Here is a 21,980-nt window from a genome sequence, read left to right on the forward strand (position 1 = left end):
TTTCTCTGGATCTTTAAGATTCATTAAGGTATAGCCAGGCGCGGTGGCTCACGCCTGTAATACCAGCACTTTGGGAGGCCGAGGTAGGTGGATCACGAGGTCAGGAGATCAAGACCACCCTGGCTGACATGGTGAAACCCCGTCTCTACTAAAAACATAAAAAATTAGGCGGGTGTGGTGGCAGGCACCTGTAGTCCCAGCTACTCGGGAGGCTGAGGCAGGACAATGGCGTAAACCCGGGAGGTGGAGCTTGCAGTGAGCTGAGATCCGGCCACTGTACTCCAGCCTGGGCGACAGAGCGAGACTTCGTCTCAAAAAAAAAAAAAAAAAAAAGATTTATTAAGGTTAGTTTGATAAAACCTAAATGCAGACATAATCAATATTAATATGTTCAATAAAATGTTTCAAAGGTTATACTGGTATAACATTACTTGGAGCTCTTGAACTGGTATTTACTTAATTTCAACTTTTCATGGCAAGTATGTGAGTTGCATTATAAAGCAACAGCCACATAAAGCACATATTAAATTGGGCAATTATTCTGACTATTGTGACACTGACTTTTTAATTATCAATGACAAAAATATTACTTTTTTCTTTATAATAGTCTAATTACCTTTGAGGCCCAACAAAATGGCTTATTTTTTTTTTTTTTCTGAGATGGAGTTTCGCTCTTGCTGCCAGGCTGGAGTACAATGGCGCGATCTCAGCTCACTGCAACCTCCGCCTCCTGGGTTCAGGCAATTCTCCTGCCTCAGCCTCCCAAGTAGCTGGGATTACAGGTGTGCACCACCACACCCAGCTAATTTTTGCTTTTTTTTTTTGAGACAAAGTTTTGCTCTGTCACCCAGGCTGGAGTGCAGTGGTGCAATCTTGGCTCACTGCAACCTCCACCTCCTGGGTTCAAGCAATTCTCTGCCTCAGCCTCCTGAGTAGCTGGGATTACAGGTGTCTACCACCACACCCGGCTAATTTTTTGTATTTTTAGTAGAGACGGGGGTTTCACCATCTTGGCCTGGCTGATCTTGAACTCCTGACCTCGTGATCCACCTGCCTCAGCCTCCCAAAGTGCTGGGTTACAGGCGTGAGCCACTGTGCCTGGCCATTTTTGCATTTTTTAGGAGAGACGGGGTTTCACCATGCTGGTCTCGAACTCCTGACCTCAGGTGATCCACCTGCCCCGGCCTCACAAAGTGTTAGGATTATAGGCATGAGCCACCACGCCTGGCCCAAATGGCTTATTTTATTTTATTTCATTATTGAGATGGAGTTTCACTTTTTTGCCCAGGCTAGAGTGAAGTGTCGTGATCTTGGCTGGGATTACAGGTGCACACCACCAAGCCTGGCTAATTTTTGTATTTTTGTAGAGATGGGGTTTTGCCATGTTGGCCAGGTTGGTCTTGAACTCCTGACCTCAGGTGATCCACCTCCCTTGGCCTCCCAAAGTGCTAGGATTACAGGTGTGAGCCACTGCTCCAGGTCTCAAATGGATCATTTACAAAGTGGCAAAGGTAAATAATCACTAGTTGAAATATATCTATTAGTTGATCTAAATAGTTATTTAAATGGCCCCAAAAGACACACAGGAGAGATTATATGATCCCTCCACTTACTCTGTATACTGCTGCCATCCAGGACATTTGTGGCTGAAAGATCCAGAGAATTAGGCCTCTGTGCTCTTCTGGGCTTTGATGGCCCAGGATCTGCTACTGTGCTTGGAACAACCTGTGTAAGAACATCTTGTTCTGAACATGGATTGCTGTTGTTGTTATTGGAATTAGTTCGGCCACCTTCTAGTGGTCGTTCCCTCCTGTCCACAAGACGATCCAGAACACCTTCATCATGGCCAACTTGTTGTTCTCGTCTCAGTAAAGGCTCATGCTCATCAGGACTGGAATTAATATTCAGCCGGGTATCCTCACCGATAAACTGATTCTGCAACATTTCTTGGGCCCTATGTGTCACTATGTTGGTTGTTTGGCCAGATGGTACTGTCCCATTGGCATATTGGGTTGTGGCAGCATGGGAGTTAACACTGTGGTTTCTACCTGCCACACCATTCATGGTGACTGTCACCACATGAGGTTCTGCTGCATTGATTGTATTCATCTTGGCAACTCCAGTTTCGACTTGTTTCAAGTTTGATTTGTGCTTGCTGCCAAATTTTAGCCGGGGCTCCTTTGTTGAATTTTTGGTGTTCAAAGGCAAACTAGTAGGTCTCTTGGGAAGGTTCTGTTGCTTGGGGAGAGGATAGATCTGAGTAGGCAGAACATCAGGAATTAAACATGCTTGGCCATTTGCAGCCTGTGTGAAGTCCTGCTGTCCAGTTGCTTCTACTGCAAGTTTTATGAGTGGGTAAAGCAAGCTAGAACTAGTACTGCTCAGTGGGTCTGGCCCACTGAACTGTTTAAGAGAGTGCTCCATGAGATTCTCATCAGAGCTTTCCTTGAGGTTCTTATCAACTTCTTTTGGGTCTAGCTTGTTGGTCTCCAAGTCTTCTTCTGTCAGCTGTAGGCAGACAGGGGTTGGCCCAATTGACTGTGCAACATTTGTGGCATGCAGATTTGTTTCATCTGGGTATGGCATCTCAGATATAGTAGTCATGCCAGTACTTGGTGTGAGGCCTGTGGTGTTTGTGGTTGTTGTGTTGGTGGAGAGGCTGGTGACACTTGTTTCAGGGCTGGGTATTCGAGCTTGTGCTTGCTGTCGTTCATAGTTAATCGAATTTCGGTTTTTTTCCCCTATAGTCAAAGGTGTGCTGGACATAGAATGCTCAGAGGAAATATTCTTCACGATGCTGTCGGTATGATGGATAGAGTCTTCAATGTATGAGGAGGAAGAATAATCTGGATAAGGACCAATTTTTGGCACACGCCTATTATGTGACAGGTTGCTTAAAGAAAGAAAAAAAGTATCACATTGAGAATGTACATTTATGATAAATTGTCTCTCCAAGTTTGACACCTCTGATTTTAAAGTCTGAGTCGTTTTTCATTTTCTTCCAAACATATATTTTTCTAAAGGTTAAAAAGTCTAATCAAATAATCAAGTGTCAATTAATAACTTGATAAGTGTTAGTTATACATGAATTAAGCCTACTGAAAAATGTATGTGGATCAGATATAATTTTTATAAATGTTTATTATTTTGGTTTATAAGAGTTAATTTAAAAATCTCCCCTATAGTTGTGTAACATCATTAAATATATATTTATGAAATGTATATTCATATAACTAGATATTATGTTTTATGAGAGGAATAACCATGGTATATGTTTTCTGTACTTCCATAATTCTAGATGCATGGTGCCTACTCAAAAGTTATGTTATCAATTAAGTTCCAATGGCCAAATGGTAAAAAGAATATAAGCTTTTAGGTTGTTCCAAAGGCCTCCATTAAGAAGCACACCCTAGTAATGGCACATATCTTTCTGGGATAGTCTGAGTCATATCAGTAAAAGTCCTTGAGCCTAAGGTATAAGGCAGAATATGATGTTCAAATAAAGGATCAAAGATTCAGAATTGCTCTCCAATTATCATGGGTTCTTTGCTGTCATTGTCATTCCTTGGGAATGTCCGTTATTTATAAGGGAGATGACAGGAGGAAAAGAAGAAAAAGTTGTTATACAGTACAAGAAAAGACATGGAGGGTAAGATTCAGTAAAATAAAACTTAGAGTAACTATGGGATGAATTATAATTTTGGGGAAATTATTAGTAGAGACTGGAGATGAGAAGATGCATGCAGAAGGTTGAGCCGAATGACACAGGAGGCAAAAAATGGCCAAATCAAGGTGGGCCATCAAGGGTTTTTTTTCTTACCATTCAAGAAAAGTTTGAAAGCATTCAAAATAAAAGCTTTAGCTGACTTTTGAGAGAGGTATAAACATCATACTAGAGGACATGGGAAATACAGAGATGAGGGGAGATGAAAGCAGAAGACAGTCCTCAGGTATGTGTAAAGTGAAAAAATTTATAATTAGAATAGCCAGTGTCTAACTTTCTTGATTTGCTGATATATAAGGTGTAAGAGTTTATAACCGAAACTAATTTAACCTATATAAAAGTAGTGCAAACCAAATTTTTGACCTATGGCTAATATAAATGGCTTTCACAAATTAGAACAACAGAAAATAGGCTGGGCGCGGTGGCTCACACCTATCGCCTATAATCTCCAGTACTTTGGGAGGCCAAGGCAGGTGGATCACCAGAGGTCGGGAGTTTGAGACCAGCCTGGCTAACGTGGTGAAACCCTGTCTCTAATAAATATACAAAATTAGCTGGGGATGGTGGCTCATGCCTGTAATCTCAGCTACTCGGGAGGCTGAGGCAGGAGAATCGCTTGAACCCAGGAGGCAGAGGTTGCAGTGAGCCAGGATCATGCCACTGCACTCCAGCCTGGGGGACAGAGTAAGACTCAGTTTCCAAAAAACAAACAAACAAACAACAACAACAAAACAAACAAACAAAAACCCCAAAAAACCACACAGGAAAAAAAAAAAAGTTTCAAGAATCGAGTTTATTTTTATTTCAATCTTCTCCAATAACCCTTTCCTGGATGCCTTTCTGAAAGTTTTAAACATGTATTAGACAAAATGACAGAGTCATACAAAGGCTTTTTTACCCCAAATATGGAACAAAGAAATACAGACGTAGAAAGTTCCAAATTGTAGGAATTTTTAAAAAGCCTTTTTATTTAGAACCAAAAATCATAGTTCTAGCAAAGAAAAAGTCTTGTAAAGTAGTATTAATGATGGACTAGAAAGACCTTTGAATTGCTTTCATGTAAAAGTAGTAGTAGTATACTCTATAAGAAAGAGCATTAGATAGGAAGTCTAGAAACCTTAGTGTCAGTGAAACAGTGGTTAGATAGGCAAGTTCATAGTTCCATTTACTTAAAAAAAAAGCAGAGGAAGAAGGAATAGTAACAACAAAGGATAAATGAGACAATTTACATAGAAGTGCTTATGAACTTTTGGAGTTATGGAAACATTTTACCTTTATTATTGCAGGAAAGTTGGACCATAAATAGAGAAAGACTAACTTCTTTCACTATACCTTTACATATAAAAAAATGCAGATTTCATCTCGCACTCGTACCAAACAAAAATGTTCAATAGAAGAATAGGAATATTGAAAGAAAAATGATAACTTTAGACTGTATGAGATAATCATTGAACCATTAGGCTGGTTTAAAGGTAGTTATTTTCTGTTATTTATTGGGTCTCAGTTTCTAATACTGATTGACAGGTGCCACACCCCTTAGGGTCTTACCGTTCATTCTGCATAGCAGTAGTCATTGGATTGACTGTTGGGCTCACAGATTTGTTTCTTTCCCAAATCATCATAAGTTCAGCCATCCTTTCCTCAGCACACTGTGCAGTAAGCCGAGCCTCTGCATCCTGGTCCCAACAGTCTTCGATTGTCTCCTTGAGTGACCTCACTGCCTGTAAGACAAAGTACATGTCAAACCGTGTATCTTTAAAAAAAATATATACTGAACTTTTCAGTTCACAACATGAGGTAAAAGAAAAATCAATTACCTTAACCAGTATATTTTACATAGCTAAAATAACGTATTTTAGGCTTCAAGGATTTATAAAGGAACATTCTCAAAAGGTGATGAACAAGTAAACAAGCAGGATTTACCTCAACTCCCTGAAGAATTATTCATTAAGGTAAAAGCAACAATAAGTCGCAGATGTTTCTTCAAGGCCACAGGTTTAGGTCATTGTTGTTAATTCACAGTTATATTATGTCAATCAACAGTCACTAACTCTGCTTCAAAAATAAGTTTTGAGTTTGATGGAATTTGGGGGCATTTGGCTATCTTCTATCTCTAGGTGAGCTTTTCTCCTTTACCCCCAGTTAAGAGTGCTTGGTTGGGCGCAGTGGCTTATGCCTATAATCCCAGCACTTTGGTGGCTGAGGCAGGAAGATTACCTGAGGTTAGGAGTTCGAGACCAGTTTGGCCAATATGGTGAAACCCCATCTCTACTAAAAATATAAAAAAATTGGCCAGGTGTGGTGGTTCACACCTGTAATCCCAGCATTTTGGGAGGCCAAGTCGGGTGGATCACGAGGTCAGGAGTTTGAGATCAGCCTGGCCAATATAGTGAAACCTCGTCTCTACTAAAAGTACAAAACTTAACTGGGTATGGTGGCACGCGCCTGTAGTCCCAGCTATCGGGAGGCTGAGGCAGAAGAATCGCTTGAAACATGGAGGGAGTGGGCCGAGATCAAGTCACTGCACTCCAGCCTGCGTGACAGGGTGAGACTCTGTCTCAAAAAAAAAAAAAAAAAAAAAAAAAAAAAAAAGCCAGCATGGTGGTTTGCGTCTGTACTCCCAGCTACTTGGGAGGCTGAGGCAGGAGAATTGCTTGAACCTGGGAGGCAGAGGTTGCAATGAGCCAAGATCGTGCCACTGCACGCCTGTCTGAGTGACAGAGTGAGACTCTGCCTTAAAAGAAGAAAAAAAAGAGTGCCTCATTCCAACCTTAAAACTTATAGACATCTCTTCTTTAAACTAGTTCCAAAACAGTAGTATCAAAAAACAATCCCATTCTGTAGTATTCCTATTCATTAGCAATGAACAATAGTCTCCCTACAATAGTCTCCCTTTTGGGGAAAGCTAGTCTTTTTTTTTTTTTTTTTGAGATGGTGTCTTGCAATGTCGCCTAGGCTGGAGTACAGTGGCACGATCTCTGCTCACTGCAACTTCCGCCTCCCGGGTTCAAGCGATTCTCCTCCCTCAGCCTCCTTAGTAGCTGAGATTACAGGTGCCTGCCACCACACCTGGTTGTTTTTTGTTTGTTTTTTGTTTTTTTGTTTTTTTTTTTATCTTTTAGTAGAGACGGGGTTTCACTGTGTTAGCCAGGCTGGTCTTGAACTCCTGACCTCGTGATCCACCTGCCTTGGCCTCCCAAAGTGCTGTGATTACAGGTGTGAGCCACCGCGCCTGGCCAGGGGAAAGCTAGTTTTAACTCCCTTTTAAAAAATAGGCTAGGTTTGTTTTTAAATATCCACATGATTCAACCATTCTACTCTTAGGTATTCACCTAAGTAAATGAAACCATATGTTTATACAAAGACTTGTATATATCTATATCTGCTACTTGGGATGCTGAGACAGGAAAATCGCTTGAATCCAGGAGGCGGAGGTTGGAGTGAACTGAGATCATGCTACTGCACTCCAGCCTGGGTCACAGAGCAAGGCTCTGTCTCAAAAAAAAAAAAAAAAAAAAAAAAGCTGATATGCCCTACAAGAAATGTTAAAGGGAGTCCTCAAAGGACATTAGACAATAAGTGGAACCCAAAAGCCTACTTAGGTAACTATAAAAGCCACTATTATTATATTTTTGGTTTCTAACTCCTTTTTAAAAACAAAAACAAAAAAAAAGGGGTCTCATTCTGTTGCCCAGGCTGGAGTGCTGTGGCATGATCACAGGTCACTGCAGCCTTGAACTCCTGGACCTAAGCAATCCTCCTCCATCAGCCTCCTGAGTAGCTGGGACTAGAGGCAAGTATCACTGTGCCTGGCTAAGGCACCATTGTGCCAAAATGATCCTTCTGCCTTGGTCTCCCAAAGTGCTGGGATTACAAGCGAGACCTATCACATCCAGACTCTTCCTTTTTTCTTATTTAAGAGAGAAAAGCATAAAATAATAATTATAAATCTAGGCTGGGCATGGTGGCTCATGCCTGTAATCCCAGGATTTTGGGAGGCTGTGGTGGGAGGACCATTTGAGGCCACGAGTTCAAGACAAGCCTGGGCAACATAGTAAGATTCCATTTCCACAATTTTTTTTTTTTTTTTTTTGAGATGGAGTCTCGCTCTGTCGCCCAGGCTGGAGTGCAATGGCGTGACCTCGGCTCACTGCAAGCTCCACCTCCCAGGTTCATGCTATTCTCCTGCTTTAGCCTCCCGAGTAGCTGGGACTACAGGCACCCGCCACCATGCCTGGCTAATTTTGCTTTTGTATTTTTAGTAGAGATGGGGTTTCACCATGTCAGCCAGGATGGTCTTGATCTCCTGACCTCATGATCCACCCGCCTCGACCTCCCAAAGTGCTGGGATTACAGGCGTGAGCCACCGCGCCAGGCCAAAAATTTTAAAAAATTAACTGGATGTGGTTGTGCACACCTGTGGTTCCAGTTAGGAGGCTGAGGTGGGAGGATCACTTCAGTCTGGGAGGTCAAGGCTGTAGCGAGCTATGATGGCAGCACTGTACTCCAGCTTGGGTGATACAATGAGATCCTGTACTCCCACCACCACCCCCAAAAAAGAATGTCTAAAATTAAAAAGACTGGCAATACCAAGTGTTGGCAAAGATGCAGAGAAACCAGAACTCTCATGCACTGCTGGCCAGAATGTAAAATGGTACAACCGCTTTAGAAAACTAGCAGTTTCTTTTTTCTTTTCTTTTCTATTTTTTTTGAGACAGTCTCGCTCTGTCACCCAGGCTGGAGTGCAGTGGTGCGATCTCAGCTCACGGCAGCCCCTGCCCTCCTGGGTTCAAACGATTCTCAAGCCTCAGCCTCCCGAGTAACTGGGATTACAGGTATGCACCACCACACCCAGCTAATTTTTGTATTTTTAGTAGAGACGGGGTTTCACCATGTTGGGAAGGCTGGTCTTGAACTCCTGACCTCAGGTGATCCACCCGACTCGGCCTCCCAAAGTGCTGGGATTACCAGTGTGAGCCACTGCGCCCGGCCATAAAAACCGGCAGTTTCTTAAAAAGTTAAACATATACCTACCACACGATTCAACCATTCTACTCTTAGGTATTTACCTAAGCAAATAAAACCATATGTTTATACAAAGACTTGTACATGAATATTCATAGCAGCTTTATTTGTAACAGTTGAAACTGGAAAAAAACCAAATATCCATCACGAGTGGATAGACAAACAAACTGTATCATATGCATACAATGAAATACTACTCAGCAATTAATAAACTATGGATACACATAAGAACATGAATAAATCTGAAAATAATTATACTGAAAGTGAGAAAACAGTACATTTATATGATTCCATTTATATAAAATTCTAGAACATGTAAACTAATCTCTAGTGACAGAAAGTGGATCAGTGGTTGCCTGGGGACTCATGGGGGATAGAGAAAGTTGAGGAGAGATTACAAAACGGCACGAGAAATCTTCAGGGGGCAACTGACATGTTCATAATCATGACTGTGTGGTTTTATGGGTGTATACATATATCAAAACATACCTAAATGTACACTTTAATATGTGCAGTTTATCAATTATAGCTCTTTAAATGTAAAAAAAATTGAGAATAAATCAGAATGGAAAACAAATACTTAGGCAAAATCTGATGCATCCTTTGGAAGGGGACTCTAACTCTAGGAATAAGTAAATAATGATACCTTAATGCTTGTGTAAATGAGTTAAAGGGAGTGACATTATTAACACTGATGAGGAAAGACAAGTAGGGGGAAAAAAAAAGAATAGAAAAGATAAACAAGGAACTTTTTCAATCTTTCCTACCCAAAGGAAGGAAAATGCAAGCTGGATCTCGTTGGTGGGTCATAAAACCAGCTCAGTGGTTTAAAACAAACAACTCTAACCAAAACTGAAATGCTCTAGACTAGAACAGAAAACACTAGGATATAGAGTAGGTAGTAAGGTTAAGTATTATACTACGTAATGATGTAAACTTTGTGCTTTTTTTGAGATGGGGTCTCACTATGTTGCCCAGGCTGGAGTGCAGTGGTTATTCACAGGTGGGATCACAGTTTACTACAGCTTCACGTTCCTAGGCTCAAGCGATCCTCCTCACTCAGCCTCCTGTGTAGCTTGGACTACAAGTGTGCACTATTGTACCTGGCTGAAGTTGTATTCCTTAATGTGGGTTGTGTCAGACAAAAAGGATTTAAAATGTTGAATTCTACATCACAGAAGTCTGTAGATTTTGTCCAAAAGAGAAAATGGAAAAACTAAAAATATGTGAAAAGAACGGGTCGTTTCTTCTGAAATGTATATATTTCTATATATTTCTTCAAAAGGAAAGACTAGAGGGCAAACATGAACTGAGGAAGAGTTGCCCCCTTTCTTTTTCTTTTTTTTAAGACATTATCTTAACTCTGTTGCTCAGGCTGGAGTGCAGTGGTGCAATATTGGCTCACTGCAAGCTCCACCTCCCAGGTTCAAGTGATTCTCCTGCCTCAGCCTCCTGAATAGCTGAGATTACAGGCACCTGCCACCACGTCCAACTAATTTTTTGTATTTTTAGTAGAGATGGGGTTTCACCATGTTGGCCAGGCTGGTCTCAAACTCCTGATCTCAAGCAATCCACCTGCCACGGCCTCCCATAGTGCTAGGATTACAGGCACGAGATGTCGAGCCTCGCCTTTTTTTTTTTTTTTTGAGATGGAGTCTTGCTCTGTTGCCCAGGCTGCAGTACAGTGGCGTGATCTCTGCTCACTGCAACCTCTGCCTCCTGGGTTCAAGCGATTCTTCTGCCTCAGCCTCCCAAGTAGCTGGGATTACAGGCATGCACAACCACACCCGGCTCATTTTTGTATTTTTAGTAGAGATGGGGTTTCACCATGTTGGCCAGGCTGGTCTCGAACTCCTGACCTCAAGTAATCCACATGCCCCAGCCTCCCAAAGTGCTGGGATTACAGGGGTGAGCCACCGTGCCTGGCTAAGAAGGCACTGTGCTTGGCTAAGTTGCCACCTTTTATGTGAAAATATATTAAGATAAAACCATTGATTACAAGAGGTCATACAAAACTAACACTAAGGAATAAAGAATAAAGAAAAGCCAGGCAAGTGATTTTAACAAGGGAGATAAAAGAATTCAAGACAGACTAAGAAATGGAGTATAAACATTTGGAAAAGAGGCTGGGCTCACACCTATAATCCCAGCACTTCAGGAGTTTGAGGCTACAGTGACCTATTATTGTCTCCCTGTACTATAGTATGGGTGACAAAAAACTGGAAAAGAATGGAAAAGATGAAGAATGGTAGTACAGTTAAACAAATTATACCTGAACATTTTATGTAGGAGAAAAAAAGCCACTTTAAAATAAACGTGGCCTATAATTTTTTATTTTACCAATTTAAAATATTTTAACATAAAACAAAATTAAACTGTGTTGGGGCAAGGCATGTTGACTCATGACTATAATCCCGGCACTCTGGGAGGCCGAGATGGGAGGACTGCTTTGGGCCAGGAGTTTAAGACTAGTCTTGGCAACATAGTAAGACCCTGTCTCTACAAAACAAAACAAAAAACTGGCCGGACACGGTGGCTCATGCCTGTAATCCCAGCACTTTGGGAGGCTGAGGCAGGTGGATCACCGGGTCAGGAGTTTGAGACCAGCCTGGCCAATATGGTGAAACCCCATCTCTACTAAAAATACAAAAATTAGTCAGGCATGGTGGCATGTGCCTGTAGTCCCAGCTACTAGGGAGGCAGAGGTGGAAGAACCCCTTGAACCCAGGAGGCGGAGGCCACAGTGAGCCGAGATTGCGCCACTGTACTCCATCCTGGGTGACAGAGCGAGACTCTGTCTCAAAAAACAAAAAGAAAAACAAAAACTCCAAAACTGTGTGTGTGTGATTGTTAAAGCAGTTCATTTTTGGTGTAAATTCTGAAACATGTAGGAAGAAAAAGTCATTTCTTAACCCAATATTCAGAGTAACTATGGTTTAACATTTTCATGTATTTCCTTTAGACTATTTTCTTTTTTTTTTTTTTTTGAGACGGAGTCTCGCTCTGCCGCCCAGGCTGGAGTGCAGTGGCCGGATCTCAGCTCACTGCAAGCTCCGCCTCCCGGGTTCACGCCATTCTCCTGCCTCAGCCTCCCGAGTAGCTGGGACTACAGGCGCCGCCACCTCGCCCGGCTAGTTTTTTGTATTTTTAAAGTAGAGACGGGGTTTCACCGTGTCAGCCAGGATGGTCTCGATCTCCTGACCTCGTGATCCGCCCGTCTCGGCCTCCCAAAGTGCTGGGATTACAGGCTTGAGCCACCGCGCCCGGCCTCCTTTAGACTATTTTCTATGCTTTCATTTTTATCAGGAAACTATTCTTCCCCTCTTTATTGACTAAACTATGTTTGAGTCCCTGGTAGTTTATAAAATTAAAGCTAGTTTTTTAATTCATTAATATTTGAAAGATTCTAAGTTTTAGTATTAAAGGAATGTTTTTTTTTTTTGAGACGGAGTCTCGCTTTGTCGCCCAGGCTGGAGTGCAGTGGCGCGATCTCGGCCTCGGCAGCCACTGCAAGCTCCGCCTACCGGGTTCACACCATTCTCCTGCCTCAGCCTCCGAGTAGCTGGGACTTCAGGCGCGCAGCACCAAGCCCGGCTAATTTTTTGTGTTTTTAGTAGAGACGGCGTTTCACCGTGTTAGCCAGGATGGCCTCCATCTCCTGACCTCGTGATATGCCTGCCTCCGCCTCCCAAAGTGCTGGAATTACAGGCGTGAGCCACCGCGCCGCGCCGGGCCAAAGGAATGTTTCTTAATCTCAATGAAACTGTGAAAGTAAAAATGGCTTCTTTAGATATAGCTGCATTTCTCTTTTTTTATAAACTATGCACTTGCTACCTAACTCTAGTATTGGATTGTCACTGCAGAGAAGCAGTTTATTGACTGTAGCACATTAGATTTAAATGGATTCCCTGGAAGTGAACCAAGTATTATAAATTCCTTACTTGGCAACCTACTCTATACTGGAAGTAAGAAGTTTTCAGGTAAATATGCATATGATGCATATCTCATAATGATAGGGTTGCCAAGAGATATTTCAAAATAATAGATCCCATTTGCGCTGGTGAAATAAAACAATTTAAGGAAGATGAGGTTGTATTTTACTAGAATAAAATTTCACAAACAGATTTTTCTTTTAGGGATACTCTATTGTGAGGCTGGCACCTCTGATGAATTCTAGTAAAGTATTCAGCCTCTCACTTGCTGTCAGGGACCTCTTAAAGATCTGTCCCAGTTCCCATAGCAGGGAGTATAGTTTTGGAAGCAATCTTGGACATCCGTGCTTGACAATAGGCTCTTTAATTGCCATATACTTAAAGATTTCAATCTGACTTGAAACAGAAGCCAAACTTGAAAGTAACCTACTAAGATAACCAATGAAGACAGTGCTCATTCTAAATCTGTATGGGAACTATATAATGTGTCTTTAGCCTTTCTCTGACATGACGTCAACCCACTTAAGTCAGGATCCAAAATGGAAATACTATTCTAGTCCTACCAAGACAATCTAAAATTGAAATGTGAAAATATATAGTAAAATAATTTTAGTTGCTTATTTTTCACCTTTTGTCCTTTTATTATAGTCAAGAAAATTAATTTGTATAAAGTGTAAAAATAACATCTTCAGAATGAATCACCCTTATTACATTCTGAAAATAAGAACAGACTGCTATGGAAAAGGCAAACAAGAGTTTCTGGAAATATAAATATGATTGTGGATGCTAAAACTTTAATGAATAGATAACTGATACAAGGGTAATAGTGAAAACTAAATGAGTCATTTGCCGATAAAGCTGAGTAAATCTTAAAAAATGTAGTAAGGGAGGTCAGGTGTGTGGGGAGGGGAGGGAAGGGGATGGGAAGAGGGGGGAGGGGGAGGCGGAAGGGGAGATGGGGCGGAGGGGAGGGGGAGGGGGAGAGGGAAAGGAGGAAGAAAAACATACAGGGAGAAAAAATGGAAAATACAAGGAAAAAAAAAATGATTCCTAGAATGCCATGTGGTACAATATTTGTCTAGTGGGAATTTCAGAAGGAAGAATTGAAAGGTACGAAATAATTTAAAAAATAATACCAGGCCAGGCATGATGGCTCATGTTTATGATCTCAGTACTTTGAGAAGCTGAGGTAGGAGGATTGCTTGAATTCAGGAGTTTGAGACCAGCCTGGGAAACAAGGCGAGACCCTGTCTCTACCAAAAATTTTAAAAGCCAGGCAATGTGGTATGCACCTGAAGTCTCAGCTATTCAGGAGGCTAAAGAAGGAGACTAGCTTAAGCCGAGGAGTTCAAAGCTGCAGTGAGCCATGATCACACCACTATATTCCAGCCAGAATGACAGAGCGAGACCCTGTCTCAAAAAAAAAAAAAAAAAAAAAAAAAAAAGGAAAAGAAAATTCCTCTGAATTTAAGAAACTTTTGAATTTTCAAACTGAAAACCTATCCAGTGCCAAGCAAAATGTGTGTAAAGATCCATGCCCACAAACATCAAGGTGAAATTACATAATTCTAGTGGTAAAGTCTTAAAAACTTATAGAGAAAAAAAAATTAAGAGGATAAAACAAAAATATAACAGAACAAAAAGCAATGAAATGATTCAGGCTGGCATTGAAATTCTCATTAGACTGGAGAGTAGGGCCTAGAGCACATAGAGAATATAGGCTAGAGAATGATGGAGTAGTAGTTTCAAAGTTGTGAAGAAAATTATGACACTGAAACTATTATCCAGCCAAATTATTACTCGAGTGTGAGGGCAAGATAAAAACATTTTTAAACATGCAAGGATTCATGATGTTTACCACTATACACATAATAGTACACATTACTTAAGGAGGAACTTCATTTAAAAAAAAATCGTTTACAAGAAAGAGAATGACGTGAGATTTTTAATGCTGCTTCTGAGTACAGCCTAAAAACAAGACAAAGAAAGATGACAAGAAACCAAAAAGAAATCATTTGATGATGACTGTTTTTTTTTTTGAGATGGGGTCTCGCTCTCTCACCCAGGCTGGAGTGCAGTGGCACGATCTCGGCTCGCTGCAACCTCCACCTCCTGGGTTCAAGCAATTCTCCTGCCTCAGCCCCCTGAGCAGCTGGCACTTGATGACATTTTTTTTAAAGAGACAGGGTCTTACTCAGGCTGGAGGGCAGTGGCGTGATCATAGCTCACTGCAGCCTCAAACCCCTGGGCTCAAGTGATGGATGATAACTTGAAACATTCTCCCCAAAGCACAGGGGAGATTTTAGTAACTAATGTAGAATTTTTATTTACTATAAATCCAAGCACAATCCTTTCTTGTGTAGTGAATGCTTACATAATCATAATACTACAAATTTCTCATGTTATTTTATTTAAATATTAGATGAATTTACGGACAAAACATAAATCATTTAATAACAGAATATTACAAACTGGGAGAAAGTAAACGAGAGATAACTTAAGAATAGAGTATTTGAAGTTATAATGGTAACTTTTGGAAGAAAAAAGAAAACCCAAAAGATTGCTAAAGGGAGTTACTTATGGAGCGTGATAGTAGGGAGAGGTAGGATTTTCCTTTTTAATACAATAATTATCATATATCATCCAAAAGAATGGTTATATGATTTTATCAACAGAATACTGACCAAATGGAGAGAAATAGATACATCTAGAGGTACTGACATTAAAAAAATGTGTTTAAATAAAAAAATGAACTTCAGAAATGATAGTGGATAATTAGATTATCCTATTTATACTAAAAGATTACGAGTGTGTATTTGTTAATTTGTAAGATGTTTTCAGTGTTGTAATAACAACTTATGCAAATGGCAGGGGATTCTGAAGATATTTCATTGTCGTGAAGTATATATATATGTGTGTGTGTGTGTGTGTGTGTGTGTATATATATATATGTATTTTTTTTTTTTTTTTTTGAGACAAGAGTCTCACTCTGTCGCCCAGGCTGGAGTGCAGTGGCACGATCTCAGCTTACTGCAACCTCTGCATCCCAAGTTCAAGCAATTCTCCTGCCTCAGCCTCCCAACTAGCTGGGACTACAGGCGCATGCCACCACGCCTGGCTAGTTTTTTGTATTTTAGTAGAGACGGGGTTTCACTGTGTTGCCCAGGCTGGTTGCGAACTCCTGAGCTCAGGCGACCTGCCCGCCTTAGCCTCCCAAAGTGCTGGGATTACAGGTGTGAGCCACCGCACCCGGCCGAATTATATTTTTAATAAGCATAATTCATAGGTTGCACCTTGGTTTCTTTCAGGTCTAGCCTAAATTTTCATTAGCCATTGATTATGTAAGCCTGCACTACTTAACAGTTTTGGTACTATTCTCAAGAGAGTAAGATAGAATTTCAATAATGTTTAAAATATTAATGTTAATTAATCCAGCTGCTACCTAATCTGGCAAACTTAAGACACATTAGTTATTCTCTCTAGATAGTACTTTATGCTTGGAAAAAAACAAAATGGAACTAAAAACTGACTTTTTTTCATATTGAAAAATTTGAAAACGTATAACATCAAAAAATCAAATTGGATTTCTGGCATTAGGCAACTCCAAAAACTATTAACATTATAACATTATTAACAGTCTATTTCTGCTTTAAACAACATTAAAACATATTTAGTCATAAGTCCTCTCTTTAATAACTTAGTTTTTTCTTACCAGACTATTTTCTTTCCAGGCTTCTGGGAACTTGGGTCTCTGTTTTTCCCTAGACACAAGAACCTGCATATCCTCGAAGGTGGGATGGTTTCCAACCTCTGTCTGAAAAGCCATCTGGTACTCTGGTATGGATTCCCCTGTGGATTTGTAGAAAAGAATGACAGAATAAAATTTCCAATTATCATAAATGATAGAATAACAGGGGTATTTCTGATACCAAGTAAGCAAAAAAATTGTGTCACAATCTTTTTATTTTTCGAACCCCTTCAGGCACATTTGGAAATCCTAAAGAGACGTTGTTGTAGGTTTAATGATGTTTTTTTTTTAGATGGAGTCTCACTCTGTTGCCCAGGATGGAGTGCAGTGGCATGATCTCGGCTCACTGCAACCTCTGCCTCCTGGGTTCAACTGATTCTCTTGCCTTAGCCTCCCGAGTAGCTGGGATTACAGGTGCACACCACCATGCCTGGATAATTTCCATATTTTAGCAGAGATAGGGTTTCACCATGTTGGCCAGGCTGGTCTTGAACTCCTGACCTCAGGTATTCCAGCCTCCTAAAGTGCTGGGATTACAGGTGTGAGCCTCCACGCCCAGTCTAATGCATTATTAATAAATGCTTTGCTTAGAATAGTCTCAAATATTTGTTGATAAATCAAATGATAGTTTCAATGATGGATAGGTATTTTTAAATGGTTTCTGGTATTACTAAATTCAGGGAAAAAAGACTATTATGTTTATAAGGCATACTTAATACTTGAAAACATGCCTGAACACTGATCCCATGGAGGCGGGTAAAGATGAGGAAAAAGTCCAGGACCCAGTATAACAAATATGCCTACAGAACCAAATATAAGTGGGTGGGTTGAACAGTCACTATGTCTCATTACATCATTGGTTCTATTATAGTCCAGCCAGACTGTATCAGATGTTACAAAAATATTTATGATAATGGTCATTTGAAAGAAAAGTCAATATACTTTAAAAAATTTTTTTTTAAATAAACGGTCTCACTTTGTTGCCCAGGATGGAGTATAGTGGCATGATCACAGCTCACTGTAACTTGAACTACTGCACTCAAGTGGCCTCCCTAGTAGCTAAGACTACAGGAGTGTGCCACCATGCCCAGCAAATTTTTAAAAATATTTTTTAGAGATAAGGTCTTGCCATGTTGCCCAGGCTGGTCTCATACTTCTGCCCTCAAATGATTTTCCCACCTCAGCCTCCCAATGTGCTGAGATTACAGGTGTGAGCCACTGTGCCCAGCCCTAAAAATTCCTTTTAACTAACAGGTAGTATTTAGATCATGGACTTAAATATTATTAACCATTTTATCACTATTTAATAACCCTGTTCATTGCCAATAAACACAATCAACTGTGATGTTAGGCTTCTGATTTTTACAAAATATAAGAAAATTAAGCTTATGTATATAATATATTGAACCACATAGAAGACTCCTGGGACCAACACTGAGAAAACCAATGATCTAGTAGAAATCATGGAAAAGAACACAGAATGAGAGACTGTTCCTGTCTCTTTACCCATCCTCCCATCCTATTAAAATGACAAGATAAATTAGAAGGAAGAACATCAAGACACAGGAGGATAAGGCATTTAGGTTCTAATCTTGGCTTCATCTTGACCTTGGAAAAGTCATTTATCTATCCTGTTTTAGACTTCCTGTAAGCAAAATGGCAATGCAGATCTGCCGCCTTCCTTATATCACTCACATGGAGATAACACAAAGTTATAATGACCCAGATGGAAACCACATTACAAATAAGTTTATGTTTCATTTAAGTTTTTATGTTTCTATCTGAATACTCAAAACAACCCATAAATACTTGCCCTCCACCAGTATTAAAAAAGATTTACAAAGATTAATTCTATTATCTATGCAACATTGCCCAAGTTTATTGTTAACACTGCCTATGTATAAATACAAGTGATTTTCACATACTGTAAACATTTAAGCAGATACTTAGTGTTGATCAATAACATCAACATTGAACTTGAGAGATAAAATTAAAGGATTCAATAATCATGCCAGTTAGTATAAAACTTTCTTCCTTGAAACCCCATGTGATAAAACCTTACCCTATACCATCTGTGAACTGCAAGATATTTACTAATGTATCTGATCTGTCTCTGAGACACACACACAACACAAACACATACCTTCCAAGTGTTATTATTTTCTTTTTCAAATGCTGGTTTAGTAGAATAACTAAAAATTCACAATTTTACTCTTTTAAAAAATTAGGTCCAAATTAAAATTTTTAAACTTGCTAAAGGAAATTGAAGCACAATCTTTTATGAATGCAATGGTTAATAATTACCAAATAAATTTCCACTAAATCTTCACAGTTCAAAATCTAATTGTTCAATAGAAACTTGTGTACCACTAACTTAGTGTTAGGTATTAGAGATACAAAGGTGAATGTTAATGACAAAAATCATCATCATGAAAGATATTAACCTTACTGGATTTCCTTAAAACCTTACTGGATTTCCTTACTATCACTGGATTGCTCAAGGAAAGTTTATAATCTCATTTTCTTTAGAACTGCCCAAAATATCTTATGGTAATATCTAGCACTATCAGATACCATTCCCTGCTTCTCATCCCATTTGCCACTTGTTAACCATGTCTCTATCAGTTAGAGACCCTTTTTTAGCTCCCTTCTCAAATTACACTTATTCTTTCTTCCTTTTTCTATCTCTCCCTTTTTTCTTCCTTCTCCCTCTTCCGTTTAAACTTTGTAGCATTTCACTCTTCCTCTGTAATACCGATAATTCATTTATTTTACTAACATTTTATAGAGAAGTAACCTTCATTACATAGTGTTTCCATTTAATAATACAGCACATACTGCATTTTGAGGTATATCATAAAAGTTTAAAAAATGTTTTATAAGAATTTTATAACCATTATACACTATTCTCTAGGTTTATTAATATATTTATATGATCCTTTTTTTTTACTTCCACCTCATTTAATTGTTAAAATTTTCAAGAGTGCCCTGTATCCCTTGACTGTGCTTTTAAAATACTTTCCCCTCCTATATACACTCTGCAACATGATGTCTGTCTTCTATATTCCACAGAAACTCTTCTAAGAATACCAATGACCTACTCCTATTCAAATTCAAAAATCATTCCTCAGTTCTGTTTCCTCTTGACCTTTCAATTACATCTATTGCCATCAATCTTGGGAGGTTTTTTATTTTTATTTTTTAATCAGCTTCCTCACACTGAAATCTTAGTTCTTAAAGTTTTCGAATACTGACTTACAAGGCATTAGGATTTTTCAGTTCTCTCACTATTTTTCTGATCATTTGTCTTCTTAATTAACCTACTTCATGGGGGTAGTACCCCAATATTCAGTCATTATTCACCTATTTTTCTTTCTTTTTATGTGTCCAGTTAAAGGAGTGCATCGACTCATAAGTTCTCAGTTACCATCTCTATGTAGACAACTCCCAAATAACCATTTTAATCTTAAATTTCCATCTTATTATTTTTAATTGTCTTTAAAAATTTATTTAGTTATCTGTCAATACTCCATCAAAAAGTATCCATGATTAACTCATCTTTCTAATGTATATCAATATTTCTAAGTTTCTGGTTGTCACCCTCACCCTCACTTTTTTTTTTTGAGACAGAGTCTCGCTTTGTCACCCAGGCTGGAGTGCAGTGGCGCGATCTCTGCTCACTGCAACCTCTGCCTCCCCGGTTCAAGCAATTCTCTTGCTTCAGCCTCCCGAGTAGCTGGGATTACAGGCGCCCACAACCAAGCCTGGCTGATTTTTTGTATTTTTAGTACAGATGGGGTTTCACCATGTTGGTCAGGCTGCTCTCGAACTCCTGACCTCAGGTGATCCACCCGCCTCGGCCTCCCAAAGTGCTAGGATTACAGGCCTGAGCCACCGTGCCCAGCCAACCTCTGAATATTTCTCAATTCCTTTGAATCTCATTCTTTTTTATTTTTTGACATGGAGTCTTGCTCTGTCGCCCAGGCTGGAGTGCAGTGGCGCAATCTCAGCTCATTGCAACCTCTGCCTCCCAGGTTCAAGCGATTCTCCTGCCTCAGCCTCCCAACTAGCTGGGATTACAGGTGCGCACCACTGCACCTGGCTAATTTTTCTATTTTTAGTAGAGCACGGTTCCACCATGTTGGCCAGGCTGGTCTTGAACTCCTGACCTCGTGATCCACGCCCCCTCAGTCTCCCAAAGTGCTGGGTTTATAGGCATGAGCCACCGCACCTGGTCTGAATCCCATTCTTTTAATAGATAACCACAAGTACAGATTTCTTCTCTGCATTTTCTCCCAGATTTGCCTCTCCCCATTTCCATATCCAAGATTACAGGGTATTTTAAAGCAACTCTCTTCTTATTCCTTTTTTTTTCTTTTATTGTGGTAGAATATACATAACATAAAACTTACCATTTTAACCATTTTTAAGTGTACCATTCTGTGGTATTAAGTACATTCACACTATTGTACAACCATTACCACTATCCATTTCTAGAACTGTTTGGTCTTCCCAAACTGAAACTCTGTACCCATTAAACAATAACTCTCAATTTCTTTTTCCTTTTTTAAGCCCCTTCTAGTTCTATTTCTATTTTAATTAATCCTACATATTTGCTAAAATAATCTTCTGAAAACAAGATTTAATTGCCTTTCCCTCTTCAAACATTTGATATCATTCTTTATTATTTATCAGATCAAAAGCAATAGTCATTCTTTGAACACAGTTTTTCAAAAAATATTGCTTGTAGCAGTATACTAATCTGATGAAAAAATCATTTCAGTCAGACATGCTTCTGAAACGAAAATCTTACATGAGACTATTAACAAAGAAATTACCGAACTGTGGTCAAAGTTCTGATAATACAATACTTTGGGTATGGGTGTGGTGGCTCATGCCTGTAATCTCAGCATTTTGGGAGGCCGAGGCAGGAGGATTACTTGAGCCCAGGAGTTCGAGGCCAGCCTGGGCAATACAGCAAAACCCTGTCTCGACAAAAAATGAAATATTAGCCGGGCGTGGTGGCATGCACCTGTAGTCCTAGCTACTCAGGAGGCTGAGCAGGAAGACTGCTTGAGCCCAAGAATTCAGGGCTGCATTGAGCTATGACTGCACCACTGCACTCCAGTCTGAGCAAGAGTGAGACTCTGTCTATAAAAAACAAAACAAAAAAAGTACTTGGTATTTTGTTTTTTGAGACCAAGTTTCGCTCTTGTTGCCCAGGCTGGAGCACAATGGTGCAATCTCAGCATTGCAACCTCCGCCTCCCAGGTTCAAGCGAGTCTCCTGCCTCAGCCTCCCGCCTCAGCCTCCCAACTGGTGGGATTACAGGCATGCGCCACCGTACCCAGCTAATTTTGTATTTTTACTAGAGACAGGGTTTCACCATGTTGGTCAGGCTGGTCTCGAACTCCCGACCTCAGATGATCTACCGGCCTTGGCCTCCTAAAGTGCTGGGATTACAGGTGTGAGCCACCACACCTGGCCAAAAAAAGTACTTGCTGATACTACTGCAATTACTGCTATTTTCACAAAAATGCCTCAATTGAAT

At 40.0% G+C, this 21,980-nt stretch overlaps 2 protein-coding genes across 5 annotated transcripts in view; one reads left to right on the forward strand and one right to left on the reverse strand.

Moving 5' to 3' along the window:
- The window catches only part of SUMO1 (small ubiquitin like modifier 1), a 1,087,495-nt gene that overhangs the window by 696,187 nt on the left and 369,328 nt on the right, over nucleotides 1-21,980 (forward strand). The gene's annotated exons all lie outside the window — the stretch shown is intronic.
- Nucleotides 1-21,980, reverse strand: part of BMPR2 (bone morphogenetic protein receptor type 2) — a 207,977-nt gene that overhangs the window by 10,415 nt on the left and 175,582 nt on the right. For all 3 annotated transcript variants that reach the window (XM_050750816.1, XM_050750815.1, XM_050750814.1), the window contains 3 exons: nucleotides 16,394-16,530; nucleotides 5,273-5,445; nucleotides 1,614-2,893 (listed from right to left, as the gene is read on the reverse strand). In XM_050750816.1, coding sequence (XP_050606773.1) covers nucleotides 1,614-2,893; nucleotides 5,273-5,445; nucleotides 16,394-16,530 — 1,590 coding nt within the window. The remainder of the gene's footprint in view (nucleotides 1-1,613; nucleotides 2,894-5,272; nucleotides 5,446-16,393; nucleotides 16,531-21,980) is intronic.

The sequence above is a fragment of the Macaca thibetana genome, chromosome 12 (genome assembly GCF_024542745.1).
Source record: "Macaca thibetana thibetana isolate TM-01 chromosome 12, ASM2454274v1, whole genome shotgun sequence".
NCBI classification, from domain to species: Eukaryota; Metazoa; Chordata; class Mammalia; order Primates; family Cercopithecidae; genus Macaca; species Macaca thibetana.